This window comes from Loxodonta africana, chromosome 2, assembly GCF_030014295.1.
Source record: "Loxodonta africana isolate mLoxAfr1 chromosome 2, mLoxAfr1.hap2, whole genome shotgun sequence".
Lineage (NCBI taxonomy): Eukaryota > Metazoa > Chordata > Mammalia > Proboscidea > Elephantidae > Loxodonta > Loxodonta africana.
This window is the reverse complement of record NC_087343.1, coordinates 68,862,511-68,882,063: the sequence shown is the minus strand read 5'-3', so window position 1 is coordinate 68,882,063 and position 19,553 is coordinate 68,862,511. Positions and strand designations below refer to the sequence as shown.

The window sequence follows — 19,553 nt, the reverse complement described above, 5'->3', positions numbered from 1 at the left end:
GAATGAATCAAGGCGTATTTTTAGAGCTTATTAATCATGAATTTCCTTAGAAGAATGCTCTTACAAATTGTTCCCATATTTGTTTTGTTAATTTTTCAGTCATAATATATTTTTTAGGAGGGCTGATATTTTTTCCTTTATATTATCATAACTTTGAGCAATAAATTAGTGATTATAAATATCCATTTTTATTTCTATAAAGTGATACTGAGCTTTGGTGACAACATTGTTTCACTAAGGTTTCTTTGACACTAAACTGCAAGCCAAATTTATTTATATATTATGAAATATGAGCACAAATTTATCTGTTTCTAAACTGTAGTTTTCTGCTTTCTGGATTTGATGACATCTGATGTACACTATTGTTTTCTTTTACAGGCATAATTTTAAGCATGATCATAAAACAGTGTTAGGACAAAAATGTATATCATTTTTCTATATTTCTTAGAACATCATATACCATCAGTCAAGTGCTTTTATTGAAATAGTCAATAGTAATTAGGCCCGATTTTGACTTCATAAACAGAACTGTTAAGCCTGATCCATCCCAATTTATTCGAAAGGCGATAGTATTTTCAGTGCCATGATAAGTTCACCTACTTTTATTTGCTTCTTGGGTTGTCAGGTATATGACACAGTATTGTAGGAATGTTGGATTGGTAGTTCATAATCAAAACTTTTGTCCTAGGTTAAAAAAAGGTTACATAATATAAATATGCTTACTTCTCTGTGCTTCAGTTTTCTCACTTTTAGACACTTGCCCCAGATACTTCCTGCATTGGGACAATTCACCTCTTCTCTTTTTTCTTTTTTTAATAAAAGAAACATTAGTTCCAAGGATTATTGTAATTATTAATAAAAGTAAATGTCAGGTTTTCCTTCGATTCATCTATAAGCATATTTCCAACAATTCTTTATTTCAGACATTAAATCACTTAATAAACTGAACAAATTTTAAAAGCCACTCTTTATTGCACATTTACAATATATTTGACAATTTCCTAGTTAAACAAATTACTAAATTACATTTTGGACATGCATTGCTCTTTGAGATTCCTAAGAAAGTCGGTAAATTACTTATTTTTGGGGTGATTAATCTTGAAATTCTGAAAGTGTGAATATATTTCCTTAAAGTGTCTATTGGGGGGGTTAGTTTCATAGATTTTTTTTTTTTGTATTTACTATTCTTTTTTAATAAAAAATGTTTCACTGAAGCTATTATTAGGTCTGTACAAAACACACAGTCTGCTTTCTTGGTGATAGAATGGACACAAGTAGAGATAATTGGAAACCAAACCAAATATACCCTGCTAGATTAGTTCCCAGAGAATATGGTATATCTTTAATGCATATACTTTGCCTGAGAATAGCTGGTGATTGATGAAATATTTTATGAATAAAGATTCTATCTACCCAGATTGTCATTTCGTTTTGTATTTTTACTATTTTTTAAATGGAGGAAAAACCTCAATCTTTACAATAAAGTATAAAAGTAACACTGTAAAACTGGAGCCCCCAAATCATAAACCAAGAAGAATTGATGAAATTAATAGTGCATTGCTGCTAAGTGCTGGATAGATAAGCTCTTAAATAAAGTTTAATTTGTTACATGAAAAACATCAATAAATAATCCCATTATTCCCAGGCTTTCCATAAACACACCAACAATTTGTACAAGGAAACATTATAAAAACTTTGAATCATATTTAAAAAAATGTTTAAGTAACTGTTATTTACATCATCTAGGTTTTATATGATTGTTCAACTGAATTAAGTATGAATATTCCTAAAACGGAAAGAAAAAATAGCAAAGAAAGCAGAAGACAATGAATCCAATGATCCAGTTCACTGAGTAAATATAGATGATCACCATATCCATGTCAAACCACCATCCACGGCTATCATCCTCAAAGTGCAGATAATCCATCCTATGTGCACCATGTGGAAACTGCCTTCTTGTAACTGGAGCTGCATGTCTGTGGAAACCTAGAAGATGTAGGCACTTATTATTTTAAAGCTTGTTCAGTTCAGATAGGTTCTCAGAAGCCTCATTATAAACACAGGTACCATGAACCAAACATACCTTGATTTCACTGAGTGGTATGTTGTATTCCTGGCATTTTTTCAATGTTACCCTCTTCCACTAAGGATCTTAAGGGCAGGGGCAGTAAAGTTAACAAAGAGCATGGTATCCATATGGAATCGGGAGACTTGGTTTTGTCACTCAGTCGAGGCAAGTTATCTGACTTCTTTGGGTTTTAGTTTTCTCATGTATTATTATACTCTCTGGTCTATAATTACAATTTTTAATTATAGCTTAAAAGGTGAAGTCAGGACAACTGGACCAAAGCAAAACCACAGAAGTTTCCTAGACACATCTAAACACTTTGAGGGACCAAGTAGCTGGGGCTGGGGCCTGGAGATTATAGTTTCAGGGGACATCTAGGTCAACTGGCATAACAAAGTTTATTAAAAAAAAAATGTTCTACATCCCACTTTGGTGAGTGGCGTCTGGGGTCTTAATAGCTTGCTAGTAGCCATCTAAGATACACCTATTGGTCCCATCCCACTTGAAACAAAGGAGTATGAAGAAAACCAAGGACACAAGGAAAATATTAGCCCAAAGGACTAAAGGGCCACATGAACGAGAGACTCCACCAGCCTGAGACCAGAAGAACTAGATGTTGCCTGGCTACCACCAATGACTGCCCTGACAGGGAACACAACAGAGGGTTCCAGACAGGGCAGGAGAAAAATGTAGAACAGAACTCAAATTCACATAAAAAGATCAGACTTAATGGTCTGACAGACTGGAGGAACACCCAAAACTATGGCCCCTGGATGCACTATTAACCCAGAACTGAAACCATTCCTGAAGCCTATTCTTCAGACAAAGATTAGACAGGACTATAAAACAAAAAATAATACACGTGAAGACTGTGGTTCTCAGTTCAATCAGATATATGAGCCAAATGGGCAGCTCCTGTCCAAATGCAGGATGAGAAGACAGGTAGGGACAGGAACTGATCAAATGGATTTAAGGGCACCATGGGTGGAAAGGGGGAGTGTGCTGTCACATTGTGGGTATTGCAATGAATGTCACAAAACAATATGTGTATAAATTTTTGTATGAGGAATTAACTTGAGCTTTAAAATTTCACCTAAAGTACAATAAAAAAAAAAAATGAGGCACCAATATACTCATTTTCCCATAACAGCATTTTCTAAATTTAAACTTTATTCATGTTTTCTTATTTCAATTATTGTTACAACTACCATTTGTAACTTATGATCATCATATTAATCTTATATCTTCTACTTTGAGAATTTCATTCAGTCCAGTTATTTGAGCAAAAACCTATGGGAAAATGTCTCTCATTTTGGCATTGAACAAACTAGACATACATAACGGTACTCCTTTCAGACAATTTAGCTTAATTTTCATAAATTTCATAGCATGAGACTACTTAAGGGGATTGGTTGGTACATGAAAAGTGAATCTCTAAAGTAAGCTATAGTCTATCTTTTACTAAATTAATATTACATTCCTGAGTGATATTACATTTCATTGTAAAATGATTTTATATGCTAATTATTTAGAGCTTAAGTATAAACTCGCCCATTGGCAACCAGTTTTTGTTGATTGACCAATACATAATTTCAAAGGTATTTAAAAAACAAAATTCAGTTTTCTAAAAACTGATGACCTGATTGTTAATTTTCTGCTTTTTCCTTATCTATTGCCTGCTTTAAGCATTTGTGTGCTTATTACTGTTAATAAGCAGTGACAATACAATGAACTGAGCAGAAAAGATGTAACTCTGGTACTTGCTAGCAACTCTGGTGATCAAGTTCTGTGGGGCTTTAGCTTGAAGCAAATTCTGAATTTGGGTCACCCATTTTAACAACTGAGAAATGTTAAATACTGTGCTCTAGTTATTCTGATGGAAAGGTTGCATTCCCCCTGGGTGTTAGTATGGTTATTTAAACCCAAACTTCTCTGCTCAAGAACAACCCTAATATGTGTATGTTTATTTGTAAATTTATATTTACTTGTATTATGTACATTAAAAAACATGAAGTTAAAAGGGTGGAATAAAGATGAAATGTTATTTTAGAATAAATTGTAGAGCCATATTTCAAACAGCTTTTTCATAATTTTTAATGTTTTTGGATGATGTCATATATGATTTGACTTTTTTAATCATTAATTTTTATAACTTATATGGCACTGTTAGTTAATTATAAAAAGTTTATATAGGAGGTGTGTTAGCTCTTCCATTTTCTTGTTTGCCTTTGCACTATTAGTATTATCTTCAATCTGATTTCTTCACAGGATTCTTTTTAAGTCTCTTGTCTACTTTGTGCTAGCAGTTTAGCTAAAGCTAGATAATGAAATCCAAAAATCCATTTAACTGGGCACATATAAACTTCAGTATATTGCAATACATGAAAAGCAAACAAACTAATCTAGTTAACCCTTCTGTATTGTCAAAGTCCCAGTTTTCCCTTAGCTAACACTGCATATTACCAAGATATGTAGGTGAGAATGCCAATGTCAATCCTCATTAAATATTACTAAAACTTAATTTTTCTTCTGTTTAGATAAACATAAATCTTTTTGTTACATTCACACATGCCAATGGATTGCCTTGACCCCAATCGATGGCATTATACTTTGGAGAGCACCAGTCCAGAGGATTTCAATCCCATTAGCTTTTCTAGACTATCTAACCTGTTTTCAAAACTGTAGTCAGTGTTCTAGTAAAAGGAAAGAGGACTTTATGTTTGTGTATGGGAGACGGGGGAAATGGAGTTTTTCTCATATTAAATAAAAGAAATATTACCAAAGTAATTTATATACCTTTTAAAAAACAGATTCACCAATACAGGATGGAGAAGAGTAACACTGTTATTGGAAATTATTATGAAAAAAATGTGACTTCTTGTACCTCAAAACAATTATGTGTACACCTTAGACTCTTCAGATTCAAAAGTTTTAATTGTTTAAGTCAAAAAAGTAATGCTAGAAAACAGTACACTTGTAGAAAACAGTAGAACTGAGAGCAGATGTGGAACAAAAGATGAAGCATTATGAGTAGGGTGATCGTACATTCTGATTTCCCGAGCACAGCCCTAGTTTATTTCGGTTAACAGTATCTCTTTCACTCTAAAAGTGTTCTGGTTAATGCTAATTTATTTTACTTTTTTTGGTGGACGTTTTCTGGCACTCTTTTGTGTGTGTGTGTGTGCTTTAAGTATACAAATCGAGTCAGTCTCTCATACAAAAATTTATATACACCTTGCTATATACTCCCTAATTGCTCTCCTGCAATGAGATAGCATACGCCTTTCCCTTTCCTCCACTCTCTATTTTTGTGTCCATTTGGCCAGATTCTGACCCCCTCTGTCTCTCATCTCCCCTTCAGACAGGAGATGCCAACATAGTCTCATGTGTCTATTTGATCCAAGAAGGTCCCTCTTCACCAGTATCATTTTCTATCCCGTAGTACAGTCCAATCCCTGTCTGAAGAATTGGCTTTGGGAATAGGTCCTGTCTTGGGCTAACAGAAGGTCTGGGGACCATGACCTCTGGGGTCCTTCTAGTCTCAGTCAGACCATTTAGTCTGGTCTTTTTATGAGAATTTGGGGTCTGCATCCCACTGCTGTCCTACTGCTCCCTCAGGTTCTCTATTGTGTTCCCTGTCAGGGCAATCATTGGTTGTAGCCAGGCACCATCTAGTTCTTCTGGTCTCAGGATGATGTAGTCTCTGGTTTATGTGGTCCTGTCTCTTGGGTCATAATTACCTTGTGTCTTTGGTGTTCTACGTTCTCCTTTGGTCCAGGTGGGTTGAGACCCATTGATGCATCTCAGATGGCCACTTGATAGCGTTTAAGACCTCAGAAGCCACTCTCCAAAGTGGGATGCAGGATGTTTTCTTAATAGATTTTATTATGCCAGTTGACTTAGATGTCCCCTGAAACCATGGTCCCCAAACCCCCACCCCTGCTACGCTGGCCTTGGAAGCGTTCAGTTTATTCAGGAAACTTCTTTGCTTTCGGTTTAGTCCAATAGTGCAGCCCTCTCCTATATTGTGTTGTCTTTCCCTTCACCTAAAATAATTCTTATCTACTATCTAAGTAGTGAAAACCCCTCTCCCACCTTACCTCCCTCCCCCCTCTCATAACCATCAAAGAATATTTTCTTCTCGTTTAAACTATTTCTCCAGTATTACAATAGTGGTTTTATACAATATTTGCCCTTTTGCAACTAATTTCACTCAGCATAATGTCTTCCAGATTCCTCCACATTATGAAATGTTTCACGGATTCATCATTCTTCTTTATTGGTGCACAGTATTCCATTGTGTGAATATACCATAATTTATCCATTCATCCGTTGATGGGCACCTTGGTTGCTTCCATCTTTTTGCTATTGTAAACAGTGCTGCAATGATCATGGGTATGCATACATCTGTTCATATAAAGGCTCTTAATTCTCTAGGATATACTCCAAGGAGTGGGATTGCTGGATCCCATGGTAATCCTATTTCTAGCTTTTTAAGGAAGTGCCAAATTGATTTCCACAGTGGTTGTACCATTTTACATTCCCACCAGCAGTGTGTGAGTGTTCTAGTCTCTCCATAACCTCTCCAACATTTATTATTTTTTGGGTTAATGCCAGCCTTGTTGGAGTGAAATGAAATCTCATTGTAGTTTTGATTTGTATTTCTCTAATGGCTAATGATCATGAGCATTTCCTCATGTATCTGTTAGCTTCCTGAATGTCTTCCTTCGTGAAGTGCCTGTTCATATCCTTTGCCCATTTTTTTAATTGGGTTGTCTTTTTGTAGTTGAGTTTTTACAATATCATGTAGATTTTAGAGATCAGATGCTGATTGGAAATGTCATAGCTAAAAGCTTTTTCCCAGTCTGTAGGTAATCTTTTTTACTCTTTTGGTGAAATCTTTGGATAAGCGTAGGTGTTTGATTTTTAGGAGCTTCCACTTATCTAGTTTCACTTCTGCATTGTTAGTAATGTTTTGTACACTGTTTATGCCATGTATTAGGGCTCCTAGCATTGTCCTTGTTTTTTCTTCCATGATCTTTATCGTTTTAGATTTTATATTTAGGTCTTTGATCCATTTTGAGTTAGTTTTTGTGCATGGTGTGAGGTATGGGTCTTCTTTAATTTTTTTGCAGATGGATATCCAGTTACGCTGGCCCTGTTTGTTAAAGAGACTGTCTTTTTCCCATTTAACTGACTTTGGGCCTTTGTCAAATATCAGCTGCTCATATATGAATGGATTTATATCTGGATTCTCAATTTTGCTCCATTGGTCTATGTATCTGTTGTTTTACCAGTACCAGGCTGTTTTGACTACTGTGGCAGTATATTAGGTTCTAAAATCAGGTAGAGTGAGGCCACCCACTTTATTCTTCTTATTCAGTAATGCTTTACTTATCTGGGGCCTCTTTCCCTTCCATATGAAGTTGGTGATTTGTTTCTCCATCTCGTTAAAAATGTCATTGAAATTTGAATTGGAATTGCATTGAATCTATAGATTGCTTTTGGTAGAAAAGACATTTTTACAATGTTAAGTCTTCCCATCCATGAGCAAGGAATGTTTTTCCACGTATGTAGCTCTCTTTTGTTTTTGCTGTAGTGTCTTGTAGTTTTCTTTGTATAGGTCTTTTACGTCTCTGGTAAGATTTATTCCTGAGTATTTTATCTTCTTGGGGGCTACTGTAAATAGTATTGATTTGGTGATTTCCTCTTCGATTTCTTTTTTGTCAGTGTAGAAGAATCCAACTGATTTTTGTATGTTTATCCTGTATCCTGATAATCTGCTGAACTCTTCTGTTAGTTTCAGTAGTTTTCTTGAGGATTCTTCAGGGTTTTCTGTGTATAAGATCATGTCATCTGCAAACAGAGATAGTTTTACTTCTTCCGTACCAATTTGGATGCCCTTTATATCTCTGTCTAGCCTAATTGCTCTGGCTAGGCCCTCCAGCACAATGTTGAATAAGAGTGGTGATAAAGGGCATCTTTGACTGGTTCCTGATCTCAAGGGGAATGCTTTCAGACTCTTTCCATTTAGGATGATGTTGGCTGTTGGCTTTGTATAAATGCCCGTTATTTATGTTGAGGACTTTTCCTTCTATTCCTATTTTGCTGAAAGTTTTTATCATGAATGGGTGTTGAACTTTGTCAAATGCCTTTTCTGCATCAATTGATAAAATCATGTGGTTATTGTCTTTTATTTATATGATGGATTACATTAATTGTTTTGCTAATGTTGAACCATCCCTGCATACCTGGTATGAATCCCACTTGGTCATGGTGAATTTTTTTTTTATATGTTGTTGAATTCTATTGGCTAGAATTTTGCTGAATATTTTTGCATCTAAGTTCATGAGGAATATAGATCTGTAATTTTCTTATTTTGTGGAGTCTTTACCTGGTTTTGGTATCAGGGATATGCAGGCTTCATAGAATGAGTTTGGGAGTATTCTGTTCTTTCCTATACTCTGAAATACCTTTAGTAGTAGTGGTGTTAACTCTTCTCTGAAAGTTTGGTAGAACTCGGCAGTGAAGCTGTCCAGACCAGGGCTTTTTTTTTGTTGGGAGTTTTTTGATTACCTTTTCAATCTCTTCTTTTGTTATGAGTCTATTTAGTTGTTCTACCTCTGTTTGTGCTAGTTTAGGTAGGCAGTGTGTTTCTAGGAATATCATCCATTTCTTCTAGGTTTTCAAATTTGCTAGAGTACAGTTTTTCATAGTAATCTGATATGATTTTTTTAATTTCAGTTGGGTCTGTTGTAATATAGCCCATCTCACTTCCTATTCGGGTTATTTGTTTCCTTTCCTGTATTTCTTTAGTCGGTCTGGCCAATGGTCTATCAATTTTGTTAATTTTTTCAAAGAACCAGCTTTTGGCTTTGTTAATTGTCTCCACTGTTTTCTAGTTCATTTAATTCTGGTCTAATTTTTATTATTTGTTTTCTACTGGTGCCTGAGGGTTCCTCTTATTTGCTCTCTATTTGTTCAAGTTGTAGGGATAATTCTTTGATTGTGGCCCTTTCTTCTCTTTGTATATGTGCATTTATTGATATAAATTGACATCTGAACACTGCTTTTTCACTGTGTCCCAAAGGTTCTGATAGGAAGTGTTTTCATTCTCAATGGATTCTATGAATTTCTTTATTCCATCCTTAATGTTTTCTATGACCCAGTCATTTCTGAGCAGGATATTGTTCAGTTTCCAAGTGTTTGATTTCTTTTCCCTGCTTTTTCTGTTACTGGTTTCTACTTTTATTGCCTTAGGGTCAGAGAAGATGCTTTGTAATATATCGATGTTTTGGATTCTTCTAAGGCTTGCTTTGTGACATAACATGTGGTCTATTCTAGAGAATGTTCCATGTGCACTAGAAAAAAAGTATACTTGCTGTTGGGTGGAGTGTTCTGTATATGTCTATGAGGTCAAGTTGGTTGATTGCGCTAAATGCGATCTTCCGTATCTTTACTGAGCTTCTTTCTGGATGTCCTGTCCTTCACTGAAAGTGGTGTGTTGAAGTCTCCTACTAAAATTGTGGAGCTATCTCACTTTTCAATGCTGTTACAGTTTGTTTTACGTATCTTGCAGCCCTGTTACTGGATTCAGAAATATTTAATATGGTTATGTCCTCTTGGTATATTGTCCCTTTAATCATTATATAATGTCCTTCCTTGTCCTTTGTGGTGCATTTAACTTTAAAGTCTATTTTGTCAGACATTAATACGGCCACTCCTGCTCTTTTTTGATTGTTTGTTTGATATATTTTTTTCTATCCTTTGAGTTTCAGTTTGTGTCTCTAAGGTGTATCTCTTGTAGGCAGCATATAGACAGATTGTGTTTTTTAATCCATTCTGCCACTCTCTCTTTATTGGTGCATTCAGTCCATTTACATTCAGTGTAATTATAGATAGGTATGAGTTTTTTTTTTTTTTTTATGAGTTTAGTGCTGTCATTTTGATGTCTTTTTTTCTGTAATTGACAGTTTCTTTTTCCCGTTATTGACAGTTTCTTTTTCCCACTTAATTTTTTGTGCTGAGTAGTTTATATATTGCCTTTTCCTCTTATTCGTTGTTGTTGATTTTGTTTCTGCTGAGTCTCTATTTTTTCCTTGTATGTTTTGATGAGTAGGATAGTTAGTCTCTTTTGTGGTTACCTTAATATTTACCCCTATTTTTCTAAGTTTAAACCTAACTTTCATTTCTTTATATCGCCTTGTCTTCCTCTCCATATGAAAGATCTATGACTACATTTCTTAGTCCCTCTTTATTTTTTAATGTTGTCTTCCTTTACATAATAACATCCCTGTTTCCCTGTTGTGAGCATTTTTTTTATCTTGATTTATTTTTGTGATTTCCCTGTCTGGGTTGACCCCTGATTGCTCTGGCCAGTGTTCCAGTCTTGGGTTGATACCTGATATTATTGATCTTCTAACCAAAGAACTCCCTTTAGTATTTCTTGTAGTTTTGGTTTGGTTTTTACGAATTCCCTAAATTTCTGTTTATCTGGAAATGTCCTAATTTCACCTTCATATTTGATAGACAGTTTTGCTGGATATAAGATTCTTGGCTGGAAATTTTTTTCCTTCAATGCTTTATATAAGTCATCCCATTGCCTTCTTGCCTGCATGCTTTCTGCCAAGTAGTCTGAGTTTATTCTTATTCTTATTGACTCTCCTTTGTAGGTGACTTTTCGCTTATCCCTAGCTGCTCTTAAAATTCTCTATCTTTTGTTTTGGCAAGTTTGATTATAATATGTCTTGGTGACTTCCTTTTAGAATCTACCTTATGTGGAGTTCGATGAGCATCTTGGATAGGTATCTTCTCATCTTTCACGATATCAGGGAAGTTTTCCACCAACAAATCTTCAACAATTGTCTCTGTGTTTTCTGTCGTCCCTCCCTGTTCTGGTACTCCAATCATTCATAGGTTATGTCTCTTGATAGAGTCCCACATGATTCTGAAGGTTTCTTGATTTTTTAAAATTCTTTTATCTGATTTTTCTTCAAATATATTGGTGCCAAGTGCTTTATCTTCAAGTTTACGAATTCTGCCTTCCACTTGCTCAATTCTGCTCCTCTTTCTATTGAGTTGTCTACTGTAATTGTATTGTTAATCTTCTGAATTTCTGATTGCTGTCTCTCTATGGATTCTTGCAGCTTATTAAATATTTCATTATGTTCTTGAATAACCTTTTTAATTTCTTCAACTATTTTATCTGTGTGTTCCTTGGACTGTTGTGCGTATTGCCTGATCTCTTTCCTAATTTTGTTCCTGATGTCTTGAAGAGTTCTGTATATTAATCTTCTGAATTCTGCATCTAGTAATTCCAGGAAGACACCTTCATCCAGAAGAGCCATTGGTTCTTTGTTTTGAGAGTTTTTGAGGTGATCATGGTCTGTTTCTTTATGTGACTTGATATTGACTGTTTTCTCCGAGCCATCTATAAGTTATTGTATTTATTTTATGTTTCCTTACTGTATCCTAGCAGCTTGTTTTGTTTTGTTTTGATATGCTGAAATGGGTTGCTTGAGTGAGCTAGCTTATTTTTGCCTGTCCCCAGATAGCTAGAGCTGTTATCAGATATATCAGTCTAGGAGTCCACTCACTTTTCTTGTATGAATTCAGCTCGGGTGTCCAGGTAGCTGTTCATCAAGTGTGTGATACAGACTCTGTCCTACAGTCTTAGTGGGGCAGGGATGATTGGTGTAGGTACCGGTATCTGGTTGCAGCAGGGGGTCATGCTTTGAATAAGGCAGGGAGCTGAGAACCATCCCCCGAATGTCTGTGAGGAAAGCGCGTCCCCGTTGCCTAGAGTGTAGAGGTGGGTGGGTTCTGCAGATGGACCATGGGCACCCACTGCTTTTGTTTGTCTGGCCTGGGAGGTACCAGTTACCCTTGAACCCCTGTTGTAGGTGGCTGGGTGACATGAGTGGAGCCATCAGTCCTTATGCCCCTGATGTGGGTAAGTAAGGACCCTATTTAATAGGCAAAGTGTTGTCAAATATCAAACACCTACCTCTTCACTGCACAGCTGAAATGTATGTAGTCTGCCAACAAAGGCCTATTATCCTGAAATAGGCCCACACAGGTCCATACAGGGGGGAAAGGTATTTAAAGTCCACGGATCATTTATGCCTGGATGGGAGCTGCTTTTGTCCTGAGCTCCCCAGGTTAGTGGAGCTGGCAAATTATCTTTTCCACTAATTGTGACTTTATTCCTACTCCAAGGCCGGGAGGATGGCCCAGGGTGCTCAACATGGCCTACATCAGGCCTAGGGAAATCAACAGCCACCGAAGCTGGCTTGGGGGCTGGGAGCATTGTAAAATATACACAAGTACTTAGCTTTTACCAAGAATGCTGTTCTTCTCTGGTTCTGGAGGTGTGAGTAGGCTGTGCGGCTGGCCACTTCTCCATGAGGAAACTGTGGCCGAATGCTACCACCAGCCCGCCACACCTGCTCCCGGGAATGGTGCCTCAGGGATCCCAGTGATTCAGGTCTGGTAACTCGTCTCCGCTTCTGAACCATTTCTCCCTCCCCCTGCCGCTCAGTCCATTTTCTAACTTTGCTTTTGATGTTCAGGGCTCCTAGCTTGTCATAATTGTTTCACTTGGTTTTTTTAGTCTTTGTTGTAAGAGGGATCACAGGAAGCATCTGGCTATTCTGCCATCTTGGCCCCGGCTCCTCCTAATTTCTTTTATTAGTGGATGGGTGGGGGTAAAAAGGCAGTGTATTAGCACACTGGATTAGAAAATTCCCAGTTCCAAAAAGAAGATGATGGTGACCCAGATGCCTCAGGCAACATGTTTTATATGTAGGTGGATATGATTATTGTTTGGTTAATTTTTTTAAGGGGATAGGGAGTGAATAGGTGTTTAGAAGAAATTTTGGAATTTCCAAATCTGTAAACTGGATGAGATGACTGCAATTTCCAAATTAAAATGAGACTAAATGAAAATCACCTCAGAGACATTGTTACTTGGTAAGCATTAGACTGATCACAACATCAGAAAAATTGCCAGAATACTAATCACCAGTGACTAACAACAGAGTCCACTATAAAATAATGATAAAAGTATTTAACCCATACAGCTGTTATGAGGATTAAATGATCATACATGTAAAGTACAGTGCCCGGCCCACAGTAAGGAGCTGCGAAAAAAATCTCCAAGAGCATATTAGGTTTAAAAAGAACATAAAGAACTACCTGGATCCCAGAAACAAAAACAGGTACTTCTGTCTCTTCCTAAATTCTATTTTGTAAAAACAATTTTATCTCAGAAGGATTTATCTCATATATCTTGGGAAAAAAGGGGTTATGAATAGTTTACATCACAGAAAAAGTGTCAGATTATATTCACCATCAGTGATCATAAAGGAGAAGCCATTATTTTAAAAGCTCCTTCAGCGACAAAAAGACTGTTGCTCATTCATTTTGTCAATTCTAGCAGCTTGTTCAACAGTTTATTTATAGTTCATAGTTGGTACTCCACATATATTTGCTGGATGGATGTATAAAGGCCTATATATAAGGACAGACTTTAGAGAATCTAATAGAACAAATCTTTAGTATATTTTTTGAAAAATGTCCCAAATAAGTCTATCAAATGTGTTTTCAGCAAGACTTGAACATCATTGTGAATATGTTTAAGATACATTTTGTAGTTCTTATAAAGAATAGTTTTTAGACTCTAATACGGAGAGCCCTGAAATTTATAGTAAAAAGTAGGTATGTCCTATTCTTCAGGTGTGATGGGACAAGAAGTTGAAGCACAGTGTTTTACTGCTCCATATTCCTAATATTACATAAGAAACTTGTTGTGTCAAAAGTTGATTGATATATGTAGGCCTTAGCAGAGGCGGAATGATATTTTCATCATCACAGATAGGTATAAGTATGTTAATGTACTTGAAAAGTTAATGCAAAAGAGACTTTAAATTTCATGTTTATCTCCTATATCTTTAGGCTCCCAGAGTCAAATGCATTAATGCTCCAAATTATTTATAACTTTAATTTATAACATCTGCTTAGATTTCAATATAGTTTTATAAAGTTATCGGGCTAAATGAATGAATGAATGTTTTTGTTTTTGAAACCAAGTAAGAAGTGAGCACCATGTCTGCTGTGTGTGTGTGTGTGTGTGTGTGAAAGGGATAATTTTTGCTATTGACTTTTTTAAAAAACAGAATAAAATTCAAATGACATAAAATTAACTATTTTAAAGTGAACCATCCAGTGGTATTTATTACATTCACAATGCCATGCAACCGCTACCTCTGTTTAGTTCCCAAAAAGTTTCATTTGCCCAGTAGGAAACTCCTTCTCCATTAAGCAATTTCTTCCCCTTCTCTCTATATGACCTTTTTTTGTCTGGCTTCAATAATGGCTGCAATAATGGGCTCAAGCCTAACAACGATTGTGAGGATGGCACACGACCGGGCAGAGTTTTGTTCTGTTGGATACAGGGTCGCTATGAATCTGAACCGACTCAACAGCACCTAACACCAATATTCCATTGTATGTAGATATCACAATTTGCTTGTCCACTGATGGACATTTGGGCTGTTTCAACCTTTTGGCTATTGTGTATAGTGCTGTTATGAACATATTGCTGCTGTAAACAGAAACATGCTGCTATGCACATGTACTTGTTTCAGTATCTGTTTTCAATTCTTTTGGGTGTATAATGTGCAGTGGAATTTCTGGGCCATATGGTAATTCTATGTTTAACTTTTGAGGAACACAAACTGTTCTCCACAGCAGCTGAACAATCTTCCATCCCCACCATCATTGTATGAGGTGTCTAACTGCATCAAATCTTTACCAACACTTCGTTTGTTATAGCCATCCTACTTGCTGTTGTTATTGGGTGCTGTTGATTTCGATTCCAACTCATAGCAACCCCATGTGACAGAGCAACCCCGTAGGGTTTTCTTGGCTGTAATCTTTACAGAAGCAGATTGCCAGGTCTTTCTCCCACAGCACTGTTTGGTGGGTTCGAACTGCCAACCTTTTGGTTCGCAGCTGAGTGCTTAACCAGCCATCCTAGTGGGTGTGAAATGGTGCCTCATTGTGGTTTTGATTTGCATTTTCCTAATAACTAATGATCTTGAGCAGCTTTTCCTGTGCGTGTTGGACATTTGTATATCTTCTTTGGAGAAATATCAATTCCTTTGCCATTTTAAAATTAGATTGTTTCTCTTTGTTGTTGGTTTATAAGAGTTCTTTATGTATTCTGGATTTGATACCCTTATCATATATATGTTTGGCAAATATTTTCTCCCATTCAATATGTTTTCTGTTCACTTTCTTGATAATGTCCCTTGATGCACAAAAGTTTTTAATTTTGATGAAATCCAATTTATTTTTTTAAATTGTTGCTGGTGCTTTAGGTATCATATTTAGGAAACCTCTAATTCGGAAACCCTGGTGGCATACTGGTTAAGAAGGAGGGCTGGTAACCAAGAGGTTGGCATTTCTAGTCCACCAGGCACTCCTTGGAAACCCTATGGGGCAATTCTACTCTGTCCTATAGGGTCACTATGAGTTGGAGTTGACTCAACAGCAATAGGTAGGGGTTCTAATTCAAGGACATGCAGATTAATACCTATGTTGTCTTCTAACAGCTTTATGGTCTTAGCTCTTACATTTAGGTCTTTGATCCACTTTAATTTTTGTATTAGTGGGAGGTAGGAGTCCAACTTAATTCTGTTGGATGTCACTTTCCTGCTGTCCCTATATCATTTCCTTTCTTTTTAATATTTTATTGTGTTTTTCGTTAAAGTTTACACAGGAAATAGGGTTCTCATTTAACAATTTCTATACATATTGTTCAGTGATGTTATAGGTTGAATTCTATCATCCCGAAATGTGTATAAGCTTGGCTAGTCCATGATTCCTGGTATTGTGTGATTGTCTACTATTTTATCATCTGATGTGATTTTCCTATGTGTTGTAAATCCTACTCTGTGATGTAAATGAGTTGGGATTAATGGTAGCTAAGGAGGCAGGACTCAATCTACAAGATTAGGTTGTGTCCTAAATCAATCTCTTTTGAGATATAAGAGAAGCGAGCAGAGAGACATGGGGACCTCATACTACCAAGAAAGTAGTGCCAGGAGCAAAGAGTGTCCTTTGGGTCCCTATGCAGAGAGGTTCCTAGACCATGGGAAGATTGATGACAAGGACCTTCCTCCAGAGCCAACAGAGAGAAAGCCTTCCCTTGGAGCTGGTGCCCTGAATTTGGACTTCAAGGCTACCAGACTGTGAGAGAAGAAACCTCTGTTTGTTAAAACCATCCACTTTTGGTATTTCTGTTATAGCAGCACTACATAACTAAGGTGATGGTGGTTACATTCTTTACAGTATATCAACATTCTTGTTATTTCCACGTTGGCTGTTGTATTTCCATTAATCTTGCTTCCCTGTCCCCCTAGCCTTGTCATCTCTGGTAAATGTTAACCATTCGGTTTCATCTAGACAATTAGTTTGAGGAGCACAATACTCACAAATGATATTATTTATTTTATGGGTCAGTCTGTCAATTGGCTGAAAAGTGACCTCTTGGAGTAGTTTAAATTCCAAGTTTAAGGATTATCTCAAGGTGATAGTCTCGGGGTTTATCCAGTCTCTACCGGTCCAGTAAGTCTCGCTCCCTTTTTTTTTTTTAGGAATTTGAGTTTTGTTCTACTATTTTTCTCTTTCTAACTGGGACCATCTATTCAGTCCCAGGTCAGAATGGTCGGCAATGGTAGCTGGGCACCATCTAGATCTGGTCTCAAGGTAGGTGATGTCACTGTTCATGTAGACTACTGGTTCTGTAGACTAGTTTCTTCTTTGGGTGTTTGGTTTTCTTCTTTCTCTTTAGCTCTGGATTAGTAGAGACCAATAGTTGTATCTTAGATGGCCGCTTGCAAACTTTTAAGACCCCAGATGCTACTCACCAAGCTAGGATATAGAATATTGCCTTTACGGCCAGCACCATTTTTTGAAGAGACTATTCTCTCCCCATTGAATAGACTTGGAACCCTTGTAAAAAATCAATCGGCCATGGAGGTAGGAATTTATTTCTGAGCTCTCATTTCTTTTCCATTTCAACTCGACGGCATTGGTTTGGTTGGGATATGTCTATCCTTAAGCGAGTACTACGCTATCTTGGTTACTGTAGCTTTGTAGTTAAGTTTTGAAATCAGGAAGTATGAGTCCCCCAACTTTTTCAATATTGTTTTGGCTAAGCGGAGCCTCTTGCAATTTCACGTGAATTTGAGTATTGTTTTTTTTTCATTGCTGCAAAAAAGGCCATTGAAATTTTGATAGGAATTGCATTGAATCTGTATATCACTTTGGGTAGTACTGATATCTTAACACTATTAAGTCTTTCAATTCATGAATATGGGGTGTCTTTCCATTTATTTAGTTATTTAATTTCTTTTAGCAATGTTTTGTAGTTTTCAGTATACAAGTCTTTCACTACCTTAGTTAAATTTACCATAGGTAATTTGTTCTTTTGGATGCTAATATAAATGAAATTATTTTTTAGTTTTACTTTCAAATTGTTTATTGCTAATGTAGAGAGAAACAACTGATATTTGTGTGTTGATGTTTTACCCTACAACTTTGATGGATTAGTTTATTAGCTCTAGTAGTTTTTGTGTGTGTGAGATTTTTGGGGGGATTTTCTATATATTGAATTGTGTCATCTGCAAACAGTTTTACTTCTTCCTTTCCAGCTTGGATGTGTTATATTTATTTTTCTTGCCTAACTGGACCAGCCAGAACTTTCAGTACAACGTTAAATAGCAGTGGTGAAAGTGGGCATCCTTGTTCCTGACTTTAAGGGGAAAGCTTTCATCTGTGGAGTTTCAAATGTGCCTATATCATGCTGAGGACATTCCTTTCTATTCCTAGATGTCTGAGTGTGTTTATCATTACGTGTTGGATTTTGTTGGTTTTTGTATGTTAAACGTTTCCATTCCTGGGAAAAAATTCCACTTCATCATTGTGTTATCTTTTTTTTTTTTTAATTGTGATACAAATATATATAACATTTGCCACTTCAACATTTTTTACGTGTATAATTCAGTGACATTAATTACATTCATCATGTTGTGAAATCCTCACCATTATCTGATTCCAAATATTTTTATCACCTTAATCAAAGCTCAGTGCCCTCTATGCAATGATTCCTCCTTTCCCCATCCCTCCCATCCCTGGTAGCCACTAATAAACTATAGTCTCTATACATTTGCCTATTCTAGGTATTTCATGTAAGTGGGATCATGCAATATTTGTCCTTTTGTGACTGACTTATCTCACTCTGCATGTTTTCAAGGTTTATCTATGTTGTAACATATATCAGAACTTCATTTGTCTTTTTGACTGAATACTGGTCCGTTGAATGTATACCACATTTTGTTTATTCATCATTTGTTGATGGACTCGGGTTGTTTCCACCTTTTGGCTATTTTGAATAGTGCTGAAATGAACACTGGTGTACAGGTTTCTGTTTGCAATCCTTTTTAAATTCTTTTGGGTATATCCCTAGGAGTGAAATTGCTGGGCCATATGACAATTCTATATTTAACTTCTTGATGAACTGCCCAACTGTTTACACAGAGGCTGCACCATTTTACAATTTCACCAGTAGTGGATGAGCGTTCCAATTCCTCCATATCCTTACCAACACTCATTGTTTTCTGTTTTTCTGGTAAGAGCCATCCTATTATGTAAGGTGGTGTCTCATTGTAGTTTTGCTTTGCATCTCCCTAATGATTAATGGGAAAACCTGGTGGCACAGTGTTTAAGAGCTATGGCTGCTAACCAAAAGGTGAGTGGTTCAAATTCACCAGGTGCTCCTCTGAAACCCTATGGGGCAGTTCTACTCTGTCCTATAGGGTCACTATGAGTCAGAATTGACTCGACAGCAACAGTTTCGGTATTTTTCTTAAATGACTGATGATGTTGAGCATTTTTTATATGCTTTTGGCCATTTGTATATATTCTTTAGGAAATGCCTATTCAAGTCTTTTGCCCTTTTTTAATTGGTTTGTCTTTTTGTTGCTAAGTTGTAGGAGTTCTTTCTATATTCTGGATATTAAACCATTATCCAATATATGATTCCCCCAGTTTTTCCCCAATCTATAAGTTGTCTATTGTTAAAGTTCTTGAATATACAAAAAAATTTAATTCTGATGTCCAATTTATCTATTTTTTTCCTTGTGCTTTTGATGTCATATTTAAGAATCCATTGTCAAAAACTAGATTTTGAAGCATTACCTCTATATTTTTTAATAAGATTTTTATGGTCTTATTTCTTACATTTAGGTCATTGGTTCATTTTGACTTAATTTTCATATATGATGTGAGGTGTGAATTTGGTTTCTTTTCACTGCAGTTGGATTCAGATTGTATTTTGTTGATAATTGCTGCAACTGAATTCATAAGGAAAATTGATATGTAGTTTTCTTTTATTGTGATATCTTCATTTATATTTGGT

At 36.2% G+C, this 19,553-nt stretch overlaps 1 protein-coding gene across 4 annotated transcripts in view; it reads right to left on the bottom strand.

Annotated features, from left to right (window-relative positions):
• Positions 1–211: 211 nt before the first annotated feature.
• RNF180 (ring finger protein 180) overlaps positions 212–19,553 on the bottom strand; it is a 306,365-nt gene continuing 287,023 nt past the window's right edge. For all 4 annotated transcript variants that reach the window (XM_064272421.1, XM_064272434.1, XM_064272424.1 and 1 more), the window contains one exon: positions 212–1,986. In XM_064272421.1, coding sequence (XP_064128491.1) covers positions 1,787–1,986 — 200 coding nt within the window. In that variant the 3' untranslated portion in view covers positions 212–1,786. The remainder of the gene's footprint in view (positions 1,987–19,553) is intronic.